This window comes from Platalea leucorodia (genome assembly GCF_965183815.1).
Source record: "Platalea leucorodia genome assembly, chromosome: 6".
Classification (NCBI taxonomy): domain Eukaryota; kingdom Metazoa; phylum Chordata; class Aves; order Pelecaniformes; family Threskiornithidae; genus Platalea; species Platalea leucorodia.
Window position 1 is genome coordinate 34,555,923 of NC_138828.1, and position 18,263 is coordinate 34,574,185.

At 37.1% G+C, this 18,263-nt stretch overlaps 1 protein-coding gene across 2 annotated transcripts in view; it reads right to left on the reverse strand.

Annotated features, from left to right (window-relative positions):
- Positions 1-18,263, reverse strand: part of GRID2 (glutamate ionotropic receptor delta type subunit 2) — a gene marked incomplete at both ends in the record, with an annotated part of 735,869 nt that overhangs the window by 294,979 nt on the left and 422,627 nt on the right. The window contains one exon of one of the 2 annotated variants that reach the window (XM_082316172.1): positions 11,803-12,087. The exons of the other annotated variant lie outside the window; for it this stretch is intronic. Coding sequence (XP_082172298.1) covers positions 11,803-12,087 — 285 coding nt within the window. The remainder of the gene's footprint in view (positions 1-11,802; positions 12,088-18,263) is intronic. 2 annotated transcript variants of the gene reach the window in all.

Sequence of the window (18,263 nt, forward strand, 5' to 3'; positions counted from 1 at the left end):
TTAAACCAGACTGGAAATTTAAATGAAACATTACCAAACATTCTCTTTTTAAGCAAAATTGTGTCCTATTTAAGAGATTGTGAAGTTGGCTTGGAAAGTCTAATAAACAAAAAGCAAGGCAAACAAAATTGATTAAGGACTCTGTTGGAAATGACCTTCCCTGACTACCCTTACATAACCACACCACCACAAGGTAGAGGTCAATAGGAAAGTCTTATGCTCTGCACCGCTGGTGCACAGAAGGTCCAACACTGGACACACCAGACTGGCTGCAGCCGCAGCTGAGGTGCATGTGCAGAGCATCCTGCATGGGTGAGCGCAAGGCCCATGGCCTCCTAAGCTCTGGAGACCTGACTGATATATTCAAATGCAGGTATTCAGCATGACACGACTCAAGCTGAGATCTGAATTTCAGGCATCAGCTTTACCACAGACTTGTCATTACTGTGTCAGTTATCGTGGACCTGACGTAAGAAAGAACTTAGGAAATGAAGAGCAAGTCAAATCGAGTGCAAGCACCTCAACCCACACCGTTTTTTCATTGAACAATGTTTTCAATACTGGAGAAACCATAAGAAACAGGTAAGTATCTTAAATGCTGCTGCTAAGCTAAGCATCCTTCGCAGACTACAGGTCCTATACCTAAATCTCCTTAAATGACTAACCCAGCAAGAACACTCAGACCTCACCTAACACAAACAATAGCACCATTTAATGGAGAGCTCAGCAGTTGCAGGGCAGAAAATATACACAGCCAGGTGACAGGGAAAAGGTGCCAGTATTTTCAGGAGATCAGGAGGATTTAAAATCTGCAGCTTTCCTCAACACCAGATTACAGGAGAAATTGTGTCTTTGCTCTCTTTTCATTGAGGTCTCTACGCTATATATGTGATACACCTCATACAAGAAGATGCCTGACTTCCATCATCTGATCTTACAATAAAAAAAAAAAAAAAAAAGTGGTCCTTCCACAAGGGTTTTTTTATCACTGGATCAGATGTTCCTCTCACTCCTTTGTTCTCTCTAGCCCTACGTACCTTTCCTTTGCCATCTCTGTTTCTATGCAGAGGAATAATTTCAGAGGGAGCAAGTCCCATAAGCCATCTTGGGGCAATTCTAATGATCAGGACATCCTAGAATAAAATATGCTGGGGTTCAGGCATCTCATACAGGAAAATCAGTATGTATATGCAGTGAAGATTTTATAAGCCATACAAAATGAACAGCAAATACTAAATAAACAACTCACAAGCTAAGTACCTCTTATATCCTTATTAAAAATGAGAAATCTACAAGTTTGAAGTAGATGCAGTTTCTAAAAAATTTTCAGATCACACTATGACCAGGAGAAGAGAAAGATGGCACTATTCACCAATGGTAATAAATTAATCTATCCACCTCTATCATCGTATTCCACCCGAATTACAAAGCGCTGTTACTCAGCACTGTGGTTATCTCAAACCTGGTTTACAGTCATTAGCTCATCCTCCCTCTGATACCATTTCAGATCTGAGACCACTTTCCTCACAGTATCCAGATGATAAATACCAACTGATTCAGCTGTGGCAGTAAAGATGAATGCACCTGTCATAAATATTCACTGGCTGATTTACACAAAAGACCACTTTATTTGTACAGTTGATGAGAAAAGCCATTAAATAACAAATGACTGTTCAAATTCTTATCAAGAAAGCTTTATAAGTCTAGTGCAGTGATTCTTCCTTACACAATGATGGCTAACGTGACAGCAACTATAAATTATGGAAATGCACTGCCCATGAGGGAGATGTGCAGCTCCAGCTGGACTATGATGGTGTCACTGCTCTGCTTAAAGCCTTGAGGCAAAGTGTTCACATTCCTGTGCACGTGTTGATATTTATTAACATGGTTAAGATCTAGACTGAGGAAAACAACAATATAGCATGATGATTCAATAACAGTCCTTCATCCTACTTTCACAGCAGTGGGATTCCCTCTCATTAGTCAGCTTATATATAATTCAGTGAACCTCCAAAGTAAAATAAACAAAAACCCCATCTACATAGCTCTTTCATGGTAGCATTTGGGAACTGAGAGGGAGCATTTACCTGAACTGTTTCAGCTGGATGATCTAGCTTCAGAGATTATAGCAGTAGTTCAAACTCATTATAAGTAAATTTAAGCTCAAATGTTTAATTACATATGAAATCTCATTTACATTATCAAAGTTTCTGGAACCTAGCAAGTGGGGCAATATTTCTTGGGGGAAACTGAAAATTTGTAAATGGTAAGAATGACTGGGTTTTTTCCAACCTTGCTTGCAATTTTCTGAAATTTCGCACATCCAAAAAAAACCCCACAACAAATTTTCTCAAGTTTCTTAAATATCATCCAGTTGAGAAAAAGGAAGAAATATATGCTTTTTTTTCTTTTTTGAAGATGTTTCCATTTCAGACTATAATAAAAACATGTAACTTCAATTCTATTGTTTGATATGAACTGTCATGGCACTACTGAAATGTCTATGTAATCCTTATTTTAAAGGATCGCCCAAATGTCATTTACATTAGCTACTTTTTGTTTCATGCCATATATCATTTATTAGAGATTACCCTTTAAATAAGAAAAAAAAAATCCATATAGATAGTCTCAAACAGCTGGATCAATGTTGGGGGAGACATAATAACTTTTCCAGTTTTCAAATCCTGCAACACTTAAGTTTCCAACCTTAGTGGTGATCGACACAGGATTTTCCTTTGAGTTTCTCATTTTTTTAACTAGAAAGAAAGGAAGAAAAAAAAAAGCAAAGGATAAAAAAGATAAATAAAATTGAAGCTAGAACTAATCCTTAAGAGTATCAGCTGCTACCTTAGCTTCTCAAAAATAGAAAGGGAGTCAGATTGTGATCACCCCTCACTCGTGAAGGCTGACAAGCCAATAAATTCTATAATCACGTACTTTTGACTGTGTAACCTGCTTTCTACCTCTTCTTTTTTTTTTTTACTACAGTTTTCATTAGAGATTTCCAAAAGGCTCTAGGAGTTTCCTTTGAGTAAAACAACCTCTTGCAAAGAAAGAAGTTTTCCCTGCCTAGTGCCTCCAAAGATAATGGCTTAGAGCCTAGTGCTGTTTAGAAATCATGTCAAACTTGAAAAATTATACTTAAATCCTATATAACTGCACAACAGAGCTCCATACCTCTGCCTAGATATATACCTTTATTTAATAGCAAGCAATCTATGCTATGCTCCCGTAGGTCCCTACTGCTCCCTGTTGGATTTCATAAGCATGAGGAACCATGCATGCCTTTCCAAGGAGGTGGTTGGGAACAGTGAAGTGACTATCCTTACAGACTTCCTGGTAATAAATCAAGTGTGACTATGTGTGTTATAATCTTACTTAAGACAAATTGTTCTCTGACTGTGCATCAATCTGCTCCTCAATAATTTTTTCAGTTGATTAAAAGTTTACACTATAGGAACAGGAATATTTTATGAATGGACTGGTGCTGTGAAGAACATAAGCTACAAAAGCAATGCCGATAAACTAAGATTTAGAAATACCGTAATAAACAGTTTCTAGCTTTTTCCCGTCTCTCTGTGTCCTCTTTTTCTTGACTGGTTAAAACTCTCAGAGAGAAGTTGTCTTTTCAATTTATGATACTACCTGATAATTATGATGTTGTTATGCCTAACTCATGCCTTTTTTTCCAATGGTGCTATAATTTCTTCCATTCAACATGCAAAGTACTTTGTTCAATAGTTTCCTCTTTTGATAACTGTTCATTTATTTAGCTGCTAAAATATCAGTTTACAAACTCAATTTTATACTTCTGAGAAGATATTAAAACAATGTGTTGAAAAATACTTAGCAAACTAGTGGAGATCAGTGCAAGGTTCAGGTATTCAAATATTCTTAAAATAAGTCACTTTTCTGATGCTTGCAGACTGTGCATATATGAAAGAAATCTCATACCTCTGCAAAACCTCAAGATAACACCCCACTTACAGCAATTGCCCATTACACAGATATTAGGAGAACATCTATAGTTTTATTTTGACCTCAGCACTGAAATTCCAGATATAATAAAAAAATTGGTCTTCCTTCCTTACTAATGCAACACAGATGGCTGTCGGTCCAAGCCTTTAAATATTTTATCCATTCCATCCTTAAAGACAGCAACATGAGCAAATGACACACTCTGTCTTATTTTTCTACATACTCACTTATAGCTCCTGGAATGCATTTCCTCAACTATTAGCTGGTTAAAAAGCAGAAGCATGGCCATTGTTCCACTAGAGAAATTTTATAGAATAGTTCAGTTATCTCAGAAGTTGAATAATTTTAGGGTCAACCAAAATATATATTCAATTTCCAGTGGTAATGCCAACCAGCAACAGCAAGTTGTTATGAAAGTTCTCACAAACAGCTGCTAACTTGCAATATAAATTGACACATTAAAGTTACACAGATGAAAAATACATGTTCCTTTCCTTATCTGGATGACATAATAAATACTAATGGGAAAAAAAAAAGCTCAATAATAAGCTTGAATTAATTATATGTTTACTGAAGCACAGTGAAGTAAATGAGTACGGGAAGTTGGCAAAGAGCCAGCTGAGTCATAAACAGTTTTAAGACTGTCTGGAGACAGACTTGAGGATATTATAGTCATCAGGCAGCTGAAAACAGCCTCAGGGTAATTATAAGCATTTGCAATCGATTAAAAAGAGTATGATTCTTTTATGAATCTTTATTAAACTTGCATTAAAACTTTAAATGATTTGAAAATGTTATGGTTTCAAGCACATCTTTGTCAGCGGTCATCATATATTTATTTCCGGAAAATGTGTATGTAGGAAAGTGTCAAGGGAATTACTTACTTTATATGTTTTTTCAAGGAGATACTAGGAATCCAGGGCCCATACAGACAGATGGGCATCATCTCAGAATATCACCCCTCTTACAACACAGGAGGCAGCCTCTCTGCAGGCAGCTCACCCTTTCGAGTTCCAAGTATAATCCCTTCTTTTCCAGGATCTTTGAAGAACAGTACTCCCTTCTTATAGCATCACACTCAATTTATCTGAAAACAACTACCTTCCTGGGGCAGGGGTGGGGAGAATGCTCTGTTTTATCTTCACAGTTTCACAGACCTGTTCAGTTAGGCTGGAATCCTCAGTAATACAGGTCTCGCTGCTCTCCTACTTGAGATTGTATTTTATTGTCTTTCTCCGAAATCCTCCCTCAGATTGAGCTTGAGACATCTTTTTAGTGATGTGACCAGGTACCTCACACCACTGCCTTCATCCTTTCCTGGTGTGCAAATAATCTGAAACCCCTGTGTATGCTGAGGAACAAGAGGGGAGATCCATGAAGAATTTTCTGTGATACAGATGCCCTCTAAACTCTTTCCTACTGCTAAACTCCTCCCTTCCCTTTCACAGCAAAGTCTTCAATTACTTCTTCAACCTCCATTTGCTATGGGAATGCCTCCTTTAGCCTCACAGAGCAAATCCCCTTCATAGCCTTAATGCTTGTTTCATTTCTTTTCTTTACAGAAGTTAAAATTAAATTACTACCTAAGGGGATGGCAAATATCCATTGCCAAATATACATAGTATTAGTAGAAAGGTCAAAAAAACTGTAAGCAAAGATATCTTAGTCCTGGAATCAGTAAATATGGCATCAATCAAGAAGTGGGGTTTCTTAACTTTTTTTTTTTTTTTAAATATAAAATACAGAAGGATTTTAAAATATTACTGCCATCACTACAAAAGAGAATAGGAAATAAGACACAATTCATTCTTCAGAAAAAAATCTTATTCTCCCAACCTTTCCAGATGAAGTGCAGACTCTTTCTATCTGCTTTGGCACCAACAAAACATTAAAAATAAATGTTTTTAAACAGCTAGACTTTCTTTCTTTCATCTTAGAAATGCACAGATACCTACACTGTAAATTGCACAAAATTCACAATTATGTTCTTGCAATGATTGACTGGTTTCTTCATAAAGAATTTACTACTACAGAAAAGTATCTACGTATTCCTGGAAAATACAGTGAACTGTAAACTGCCTGAAGAGTAAGATATGACTTACAAAAGCTTGCCCCTTGTTGGTACACCACAGAGATAAAAACCAATAACATGCTGGGATTCTAGGTCAATTACTCTGTTTATATAGCCTGGGCTTATACATTCAGATCTGAAATGACTATTTCATTTGTTGTCCTCTGTGACTGAATGTGAGGGTCTTTTTCATGTTAGTATTTGGAGACTGGCCATTGTCAGATGCCAGTTTGTGGGTGAGGTAGGATTTGCTGATTCAAACTGCATTTTGTTTGCTTTGAACTTGAAACCATAAAGTAAAGATGTAATAACTTGGCAAAGCTTGTTCAAAATGTTTACAGATGTCAGTGGTTGTTTTTACAAATCTAAGCTTTGCAATTTCCAAGGGTATAAGTTATACATTTATAGTGCCCAGTCTGAAAATGCCTTTACTGAAGAGGGTGCTGATGGTCCTAAGGAATAGTTCAGAGGCTTAGTGGAGGAACTGCCCGGTCTCTACACCGGCTTGTAAGGAGATGCACAGCTACCCTCTGCAGCACAGGGATCCTACAGCTTGAGCTGAGCAGTCAAGAATAAAAAGAGTAGGAGCCAATTTGGATGCTTAAATGAAGTAAATTTGGCTTGTACATACTGTGTGGATAGTAATTTTAATAACAGGTTGAGAAAGGCATCAATCTACTGCATAATTTTGCTGCATTTCATGCCGCTTACTTTTTAACTGTGCAAGAAGACTGTCCTTCATGGCATTTGACAGAAGTGCAGAATTGTCCTTGAACACTTCTAATATCCTCATATGAAATTTTCTTAAACAAAATCAGATTTCATGTCCTAGGCAGGCCTTTATCTTGTTTTACCTCAAGGAACAAAACACACGAAATACAAGGGGACTGACTGCACTCTTTTCACTGGAGTTTGATCTAGATCATCCCAGCAGAGAGCAAGGAGAGGGAAAAGATGACTTATCTCATTCTGACTGTCACAAGTTCATCTGAGTTTATACCCTAAAGGTAAAGATACAATTGTAGTGAATGAAATACAAAAAACTCCACCTAAGTCTGCTCAAGTTAAAATGTTCTTTTTTCCTGTCTCCTCACTCATTAACTGTCACTGCGTGTTAGCCTCACATTTGTTACTGGCAAGACTCTACCACTAACAAAAGACTGTGGCTTTACTAAAATATTTCAGTACTTACTCAGCTTAACTAAGTCAACAGCAGCAAAATACTTTTTTGATTATTATCAACGTGTCTTTTGTGTTAGAAGAGTCAGCCTACTTACAATTTTACTTGGGAAAAAAACATCAGTTAAAAACTTAGATATCGATTATTTCAGAAATGCATTTCTACATCACTTCTTCAAAACCCAGCTGGTTATTACTTAATGAAAAAATTGCTTCCTTCAGAGACTTTAACCTTCTTTGTTGGTAAAGAATCTTTAAGCAGACTTGAATCTTCTAGCATTTAGATAGAAGTGTTAAAATGTTAGAACTGAATATACTTGTCTACTTATATTCAAAAAAGAATTTGGGAGTTTTAAAAAAGGGTAACATTTGGAAAATAACTCTTGGGCCTGCAGAAAGACACGTTTCCAATTACAAACAATCTCTAACTCTCTGATAATGAAAATGAATTTATGATAGACTGCAAGATAAAAATCAAAAGCAATTCAATTCATAGTATAAAAAAACCTATGATATTGATAAATGCACACATAAATGGTTGCAGCTTCTTTTAAAGGTACAAGGGATCTGGTTTAGTTCAGTATTTACTTTGGATATGAGCCCAAGTTTACCGTAGGATAATTTATTTTAAATATGAAAGGCACATTTTCTTTCACAGAGTGAAAGTATTACTGGAAATAATTTCAGTAATACAACTAAAGTATTTTGTTATAAATCATTAAATTAAATCACTATACAAAATAATTTCTCAGAAAGGAAAGTATTAGAATTCTGCTGGTTGCTGGAACCAGTCAGTCTAACAGTGTTTTCATGTTTTCTGACTTACAAAAAGATGGAAACAATGGGAAAAGGTAAAGGACTAACACATATCAGAATCTATATTCACATTACTTCTCAACTGCCATTTACTGCTGTGGAGACATCACTTAATGTTATGATACACACCTTGAGAAGGAAAGATCACCACATACAACAAAAACCCACTGGAGCAAGAAATTGCTCTGTTTGCACAAGTGTCAGTTCTGCAGATGACTGTGCAGAATATATCAATATCTTCCTAATACGAATTTAATTCTAATACAAGCGTTGATCTCCCACCTACTTTAATGTTTAATACTAAACTTTACGTTACAATGTCTAATATTAAACTGCTGCATACAGTTAAACTGAGTAAAGCTTCCAAACAGAATTTGATTTTAGGTCTGTATGAGCTGAGAAAAGAAATAAATCTCATACTGTGGCAGATGCTCTCAGGCAAGCTGAGGAATGAGACCGGGATCTTCCAGAGGGAATTGCAACCACCCTTAGCTGCACTGACACTTTGACCGACAGGATGGCTTGCCCCTGGATCCCCACCCCATATCATAGAATCATCACAGAATGCTTTGGGATGGAAGGGACCTTTAAAGGTCATCTAGTCCATCCCCCCTGCAATTGGCACGGACATCTTCAACTAGATCAGGTTGCTCAGAGCCCCATCCAGCCTGGCCCTGAATGTTCCAAGGATGGGGCATCTACCACCTCTCTGGGCAATCCGTTCCAGTGTTTCACCAGCCTCATTGTAAAAAATTTCTTCCTTATATCTAGTCTGAATCTACCCTCTTTTAGTTTAAAACCATCACCCCTTGTCCTATCGCTGCTGGCCCTGCTAAAAAGTCTGTCCCCATCTTTCTTATAAGCCCCCTTTAAGTATTGAAAGGCTGCAACAAGGTCTCCCTGCAGCCTTCTTTTCTCCAGGCTGAACAACCCCAGCTCTTTCAGCCTTTCCTCATAAGAGAGGTGTTCCATCCCTCTCATCATTTTTGTGGTCCCATGTCTGCATGCCCAGTCTTGATTTCTTTCTAAAACAGGCACAGAAGCTAGCAGAAGTGTTCCCTTCCTCAAGCTCTTCTGAGGTTCTTGGGCCAACTCTCTTTTATAAAACCCACATTGATGCTGGGATGATTTTTTTTTTTTTTTTTTTTTTTTAAGTATTTCACATCTATAGACCCTCTAAATGAATGGCTTTCTCAAACATCACAGAAACATAGAATAATTAGAGTTGGATGGGACTTCAGCAGGTCACATAGTCCTACCTCCTGCTCAAAGCAGGGTGAATACTGAATTCAGACTTCTCCACTCTATAAATCCAGTAACAAGTGATTCCAGCTCCTCCTTTCACACCCTGAATTTCTCTGCCCCTCCCTCTGTGCAAACCTCTCTTTGGTCAATACAGAACCCGTAAAGAGAAAATGTGCACTATTAACACACTGGAAATGCTTTGAGTATATCAATAAAATAGCAGGAAAAGGGGAGAAAGCAACAAAATTTGTTAAGGTTTATAATAAGCTCCTGGCAAGATTGCTCTCTAGGGACTGCTAAGAAAATAATTTCATCACAGGTACGAGGAAAACTACCACCATAGATCAAAAACTGGCTAAGAGAATTAAGAACAGGCAAAATACTGTGTCAAGCCTAATGATTTCACCTGAAACAGGGTTGTGAGGAATTAGAGAGGCATTCCAGTATGAGCAAGAAGGGGGACTGGAGAGACAGAGAACTCTTACAGTAATGGAAACAACAAGAGAGGCCTTGGGTTAGAGACAGTGAGCTGAAGCTTCTGCTCTCTTGTTCCTTATTAAAAGCCAAGGAGGAGACAGTCAATGAAATCAGCAACGTAAAGTTTTATAAAGAAACTGTAGGAAGCATAAAGAGAATATAGAAACTGCTCGCTGCCCTAGGATGGCTGTTGAAATCAAGGATTTATCACAATTTAAAGAAACATTATACCTTTGCACAGATAACAGCCCTATTCAGAGCTGCACTTTAACTCAAAACTCAGTTTGCATTTATAATCTTTCTATTCAGTCACAAACTACGCACACAAACAAACCAAAAAAGGAAAGACAACACATAACCCCCAAAACCCCACCCAAACCACCCAAACGGTTAGAAAGGGGACATACTGCTCAGTATATACTAAACGAAGAATATTTTTTTGCACCTTTTCCTGATGTACGTGAGAGCGATCACTGATCAGAGTCAGATTACCAACCTGGCTTGGCCGGTATGGCATTACTTGCAGACTACTGAAGTCAGAACACCATAGAGGCTGGTGGAGAGACTTAATATCTGCCACATGTCACGTCTGGGGATGATGTGTCACTGAATGAGCTACTTGCAGGCAGGCATTGGTGTTACATAAGTCACACCATAATGAGATTCTTATCCAGAAATCAAGGACAAAACGACACAGAGTCTGAACTGCATTCTCAAATTAAATAATGAAACTTGAATAATTCAAAACTAGTATTTTAAATTATAATGATTCAAAAATATTAATTATAAAATTTGTTTGAGGTTTTTAAACTCAAAAATACACGCAAAAAGATATCTTTTAGCTGGCAAGATTATGATGATCTTCATAGGTACACTGGTACTTAAATGCACAAACTCATAAAACATGAACAAAAATACTCTTTGCTGCAAGCTTTTTGGATGGGTTTTTATGTGTGTTCTCCTTATCCCATGGCTGGTGCTTTTAGGTGCTGCTTTGTTATAAATAGGAACTCTCCTATTCATCATTTTCTGTCTTTCTAATTTAAGAATTTATTATGTAGCCAGGGAACAAAAATCAATAATACCTGACCTGAATGAACCAGACATTATACACAGCAAATTGCTGAAGTGAGCATTTTTCCATAACTTGAAGATTTAACTTTGAAAATAAGTTTTCAAATGTTCATCCAAACCAGTCATGATTACTTATGAATAATGGATTCATCTGAAGAAAACAGGTCTGGTTTCAAAGCAATTTTCCATAGAAAAAAAGATCATAAAATTAGTTAGATAATGCACCTATACAACAGAAATCTGTCCAGCTCTCCTCTCAACCATAGACAATATCTGTACCAAACTTGGCTGAGTCACCAAGCTGGATGGTACAGTCTTGTGATACCGCCGTCTGCGTCGCACTTACTCTGTCACACAACCACCATCAATTCAGCACCTTTCAGGAACACTGAATGAACTCAAAAAAGAAGGAACATTGTCTTCTCCAGGCCCTCCTCCTCAAGTTCTTTGCTCTACAGAAGTTCTCTCTACAAACTCTACAAGATTTACATTTATGAACAGCAGCTCATTCTTGCTAAGGTCTTTGTCCTGCATTCACCACTGCTTCGGCTTCTGGCCAATCAAATATATGCCAACAAACAGGGGAGATTCAGTATGCAAGAATCAATTCTACAAAATGTAACATCTTACATGTTGTCTCTTGAATTGCCATCTTATATTTCTATAGTCCAAAAAACAACAGAGCTTGCTAAAAACTTCTATGCTTCATAAACGCTGGCGGAATAGAAAGCCAGGTAAGTTCTCCATTTATCAGCTAACTCTAACAAAGAAATTTTCAAATAAACCTGTAAACATTGATGGATTTTAGAAATAGATTTCTCTGAGGTGCTGTGAATGCTGACAGAACCATAAATGTTCACAAGCAAAACGTAATCTATTGGAAGACTATAAACATGTAATGTGACTGCTTTCAACAGAATTATGGATTTGACAAAAATCACCCTGCTAAATAAATTACTTACCATAGTCGTTATCATAAAAAATAATGAACTTCTGCCAGGCATATTCTGTGACCACCCTCAAGATAACATCATTTAAGTAGACAGGGGGGCGGACGGAGAGTGTGTAGTCATCGTTGCGGTTGCTCCTGGTGAGACCGCAGCCACTCCTCGGTGTTCCTGCTGTTGAGCGCTGGATGAAGAGGTGAGGGATGTGCATGGCATCTGCCAGTGACTGCAGGGATCCTGCTGATGTGCAGCCGATGGAGCTGACAAGGGCCAGGATGCCTTGGTTCATCAGGTCACAGGCTGTAAGAAAACACAGCAATATTCAAGATGAGAGCAGTTCAGTGCATAGGGCCTATTTTGCTGTTGAAATGCAGACACTGGGAACTGAAACGCAACAAGTTCCATCAAGTGAAATATGGATAAAATTTTGCACATTGAGTAATTCAGACCTAAAATTCATGAAAATCACGAGGCTTCTCTATTCACTTTGGGCTGTCATGTGGTGAAAACTGGAAGACTGCCCCATCCACCTTGCCCGGAAATGAAATATTCATTGAAAAATGAGAACCACCCCTGGGTCTTCTGAGGAACAGTAAGAACTCATTCCAGCTACCGAATTAACATGACCACCCAAGGAGATAAGCACTCTTCAAAGTCTAGCACAACAGTTCCATGAATAGGGTCTTTGCATTGTACAGAGAAAACTTGAAGACATAACAGCTCAATGTTATGGTCAACTTTTGAAGACAACTGCATATAATTATGTACATTAACTTGTCCAAGCAAAAACTGGATTGCTTTTGGATTTTAAGAGATAGATGCAATAATCTTATGTAACTTACTCTTCTTTTAAAAAAAAAAGCAAAAAACCAAACAAGCAAAAAAAAAAACAACCAAAAAAGCTAGTCTTACAAATAACAAAACGTTTTCAAAATTCAGTAAACAGTTTATATACATTTACTCTCCTCACTTCTGTAAGAAAGGCATGGAGTTTTTTTATGCAAAAAATAACACCTTGTAACTAATGGTCCTGTTAATGAGGGCTGAGCTACAGCAGAAAGTCTGAAGTACAATACCAATAACATCCACATTAATACCAAAGGTGTTTATCGTGATTAATGTTAATGCAATCAATAAATATCAAAAGAATTAATAATGATTAGGTCTGTAATTTTGGAGGATTACCCTGTGAAATAAAGCAGAGTCAAGTGTTTATACTGAGTTTCTAACAGACTTGAGCGCTTGAATGAAGAAACAGCACAGGCTTGTAGCATAATTCCCCAGAGCACACCCAAGGCTAAATTTTGAAATACTCAGTTTGCCACTGGCAAAGCTACACGTGTGGTTAACCTGCATTTACACATGTAAATTCGGTAATGGGCTGGTAAAAAGTAATATGTATTTACATATGCATATCTAATACTAAACTGTGCAGTTACTTATTTCGCAGGAATATTCTGCACACACGACAGGTGCAGCCAAAACCAAGAAACCCACATGTGAGAATATATTCCCCTAAAAATACAAAACCATATTTTAGCACCAGACCTGTTGTCTCATATCATATGGCTCTTATTCACAGCGAGTAATGTTTTACTCCACAAACACTTATTGATCTCAGTGGGAATATTTACAGTGTGAGGAATGGGGTTCTGCATTCAGGCCTATCGGGAGCTTGACTTTGTAGCCAAAGGACAGCACTGGAGGTCATGAATGCAGGGAACCACCTTCTCCTAAAGCCAGTGCATTATTCTCATTTAAGATACAGAGATCTGGAACATGCCACGGTGGATTCCAAGAGTGTACTGATGCCACTGAGGCTCCGTCTGATGGGAACACTTCTGAATTCCTTCATGCAGATAAATATGGGAGGGCGAGTGCTCCCACAGAGAGGTTTTAAAGTGTTTTGGCTCAGGATAGTGTTCCCTCTCTATATGCTCTGAATATATCTCAGCTTTTGGGCCAGCTTTTGGGTTTCAGGTTAAATGTAATACATTTTCAATAACCACAAGTATCCTTTTTCAGAAAAGTAACAACTATCATTGGTAATTGGACAAAAAAAATTACCAGTATCTTGCAAGTTTCTAATATTCAGAACATTTCAAAACAATCTTATTAGCTATTCATCTTTTATGCCACTTGTTTATATTCTTCATCATCACTTTCAACAAAGATGAAAGGCTTGTCAACCTATCTTTTTAGGGATATGCTGAATCTCTTTCCTGATATGGTTCTCCTGCACCAAGTACTGCAATATCTAGGTTGCATATTCCAGTGAGAATACTACTACTTGAGAAAGAAACTATTTTTATTGATCTATTGATCAATAAATACCTGTAGATATCTATACGTCAATAGGCATCCTTATAGCTAGATATCAATAGACGAATAAAATTGATGTTAGATTTTGCAAAATCCTGCTTTTAATTCAATGAAAATTTAAGTCTACATGGTCCTGATGCCACCGTTTGGAATAAAATATGTAGTGTGACCCTTCAGTCTCTCAAACACGACTTTTAAAAAGGTAGCAGAGTCAGACTGCATTACAAAAACTGCTTGAAAATGTCTAAATTTCCAGGCGCACTTTCAGAGTGAGAACAACCAGTACACTCCCTGTAATGCTATGAAGTGGGAAACATGCTTTTTGTGAAAATTGTTATTGAAACATGAAGGGGAAGAAAACAGCACGGAACATTTAGCTCCACAGGGCCGAATGCTAATACTGGCAAACACACTGAATAAAGGATTAAAATCATCTCTCTTGACACTGCACCACATTTGTTACAATAGCCTCAGGACTGAAGTTACCCATGTGGCTCTTTCTTCCATGATACGCTTACGAGAATCGTGTGTGCTGGACTGGGGCAATATGCACTTAATTATGCTCGCAAATGGACCTTATTCCTGTACACTTAGAGACTATTTAATACACAGAGAATTAGCTGCTGGAGAAAGGGCTGTTATCTCAGAGGCAGCTTTTCTAGAAAATGAGAGCATGAGTTGCAGAGTTCGCCTCTGAGTCAGTCTAACTGGATTATTCTTTGAAGAGAAATATAATTTCTACAATACATACACACACAAAGTAAAGCCTATACAATATGTCAAACTATCATGTATGATATTCACATATTCCTTAGCCAAGCAAAACTTCTGTTGGCTCCAGTGCAACAGTTGATTGGTAAAAAGCATAAGACTGAGGTCTACACATTTTCTTAACCCTTTTTTTCCCCTCACAAACAAAAGCTCTATTAAATCCTTTCCTTAGTGATCCAGATCTTTCAACTTTATCTTATCAATTGACTAAAAGATCTATTTCAAACATATTTGAAATCCTGGTTGTATTCCTTCTTGAGCCTGAAATATTCAAGTTATATTTTGTCCCATGTGCATTAAAAAATCCACACACACACACACATATATAAAAGGACATAAATGCTACCTTGCCATTCAAACCTCCATTGCAATTTAATTTGCTATGACCTCCTTAGAGATTGTATTTCCAAGCTGCTATTAAGTCTACTGCCAATATAATCAAGGAATATTAGTTTACCATTACCTAGAGAAAGAAAAATATTGCTGTGTCTTTTAAGACCTCAGGACAGTAGAAATGTCAAATTCAAATGGACTTGTACACAGCTCCACTGCAAGCGTAACAAAGAAGGAACAGAACATTAGTAATAGTGTTTATAAAACACTACTGTTTCATAGCATAAGTTATGTTTAAACGTAAGTTGTCCAGACATTAATTTGCCCTCATAACCGCCAGATAGCGGATGCTATTAAAAACTGGATCTTCACCAGCTAAAGGAATAAAACTGGTCACAGATTTTTACACATTGTGTAGAGAGAATATCAGGAATGTCTATAAAATAAGACAATTTAAATGTTTCTCCATTGTAGATATACATAGAGACTGTCTCATGTATAGCACACACTGGCACGCACCCAGGGTTACATTTAACTCTCCAGCTTATCTTGTCTTTCTTAAAATGCGAAGTTACTGAATGTCCAACACTGGTGGGCCAATTGCCAGTAACAAAAAAGCGATCTTTTGGAGTAAAATCTCTTCTAATTTAGTTTGGCATGACATCTAAAGAAAATAAAAAACCTAATTTTGTGTTCACTGTGCTATTTTTTAAAATAAAGAGCATAGTCAATGCAATTTGAAATAAATAATTTACATCTAGGTTATCAGCTTGTATAAGTGCTTCCAGCAGAGCAAAATTTAAATGGCTATGGTTACAAATGTGTCCTAAAAATGCGTTCTCTGTAAAATGGAAACAATGGTAGGTCCTTAAATAACTACTAGTTGCTGCAATTTAGGAAAAAAAAAAAAATTCTATAATTAAGAGCAAGTTTAAAAACAGATGTAGGAATAAATAAGCAGCACCAAAAAAAAGGACTACTAAGATTTCACTATTGCTACAAATGTGAGCATTTTCATACTTCTTTCTCCCTTTTTCTTCCTGATAATAAATCATAACAAATAAGCCTCACAAACCACAAACTGATGAGCCAAAGTGAAAAAAAAAATTAGTATAAGATCTCTGGAGACTTCAGTAACAGCTTAATTTTGCTCCCATTTAAATTGCTGGTTAAACAAAGTCAAACCAACACTTAATATTATTTTTTCAAAAATGATGAATATTGTGCATAAACACTGGGTAGTATCCCTTTAAGTAATGAGGTGTATTCTAGGGTCCTTTTCATCTTCTATAATTTAGAAACTACCAGGCTCCTTCCAGAACAGTAGTGTTGTTTGACTGAGTATATGTTGAATGAACAGAAATTAGATGTAAACGCTGTTCCCAGAGTCCCGGTCCCATGGGCCTGACTTGGACACCCCAATGTCAGTCCCCTGGATGTCCTTTTCAAAGCTGGCATTTCATTTCAGTCTCACTGCTCCTGAATGTTTTCCACATATCACCCACGCAGAGTAGTGCCTCAAAGCTATTTAGCTGAATGTGAAGCTGGGGAAAAAAAAAAAACCAACAAAAAAACCAAAAAACTCTCTTCACTGATATCTGTTTGGGGATGGAGAGTGAGGGGTTATACACAAGGAAAATACTGTTTATCTGCTCTGACTTTTGGAAGTGCTCCAAGGACTCTGAAACCAGGAGTGCTCCATACAATTGGGTCAAATTAGCCTTCTCTTGATTTCTGTAGAAGGTGAGTACAGCCTTTCCACAGAAACATGTTTTATTTTCTTACTCTCTTTTGGGGTCTGTACAATTCACCACCAGATGGATCGCAGGTTACCTGGAAGGATACTCAGATCCTTCCCCATTTCAACAAAATAGCCAGGAACCTGCAATCCAGAGGTCAGGGAGAAAAATCTAGTCCATAAGAATCTCAGATTTTCCCCATACATTAGCCATGAAGAAAGTATTTATTACAGATTTATTAATGCATTCTGGAAATTAATCGCCCTATTTGTACTAATCCACAACCAAATCAGGATAAGCAGCTGATTCAAGAGGCAAAATACAACATCAGGTGACTTGAACACCTAATAAATGGATATTAGGCAATCAGAATTTCTGTGTAGCTTTGAAAATATAAGCTATTATTTCTTGATTTGCTCCTCAAATCCTTTCTTAGTTTCAGGATGCTGATGAAGACTGAGGGACCGTAGCATGCAAATTCCCTGTTGCAAAGGGTAAGGAATAAGGTTAAAGTCTGGATTTCTCCCATTGAGATGTTCTGTTTCCTCCCCATCAAGTGGCTATGCTAACCACAATGCAATTTTTTTTGGTCTTTGTCTGTCACCTTTAAACAACAGTCCCCAAACATTCATGAATTCATTGCAGAAAGATAATGTATTCACATGAAAAAAGTCATGAAAACTTACAAGAACTTTAAACAGATAAACTACAGGTCTTTTTGTTTGGTGTTTATAATCTCAGATGCAAGAAGTAAGGATAAAATATGATTATAAGACCCATGATCAAGTGAGCCTGGCCTCAAATTTTCAATAAATCTTTTTAGTCACTTTTGGATAGCAATTCTGCTCTTGCAAATTATTTTTCCTTCATAACACAATGGTTCATCCCTGACTTAGAAACGAATTATTTCAGGATGAGTGACAGCACATTTTTAATATATCCTGAAAACTATTCAGAAGGAAATAAGGGTAAGATGTGGGGGGAAATATTATTGACTGGATTTTAAAGAATATTCTCCTCTGCAGTGCAGATAACAGAATCTATCATGTTCCTCTTCTTGATAAGGTTATAGAAAGTCACTTCATTTACATCCTCTCTGTAAACATTAGCCAATCTCCCCCTCCCCTCTGATATATTATAAACAACTTGGACTGCTAACAGTATTTTAAATTCACTTGTAATTAACCTTTAAGGGATTTTAGTTTGTCCTGACTGTAAAACAAACTTGTGTTTGAGTCTTAACAGCTGTGCTTCCTAAGCCTTGGGATTTCTTTCTTTGGGAAAAATAATCCAAACCTCTGATATCTAAGA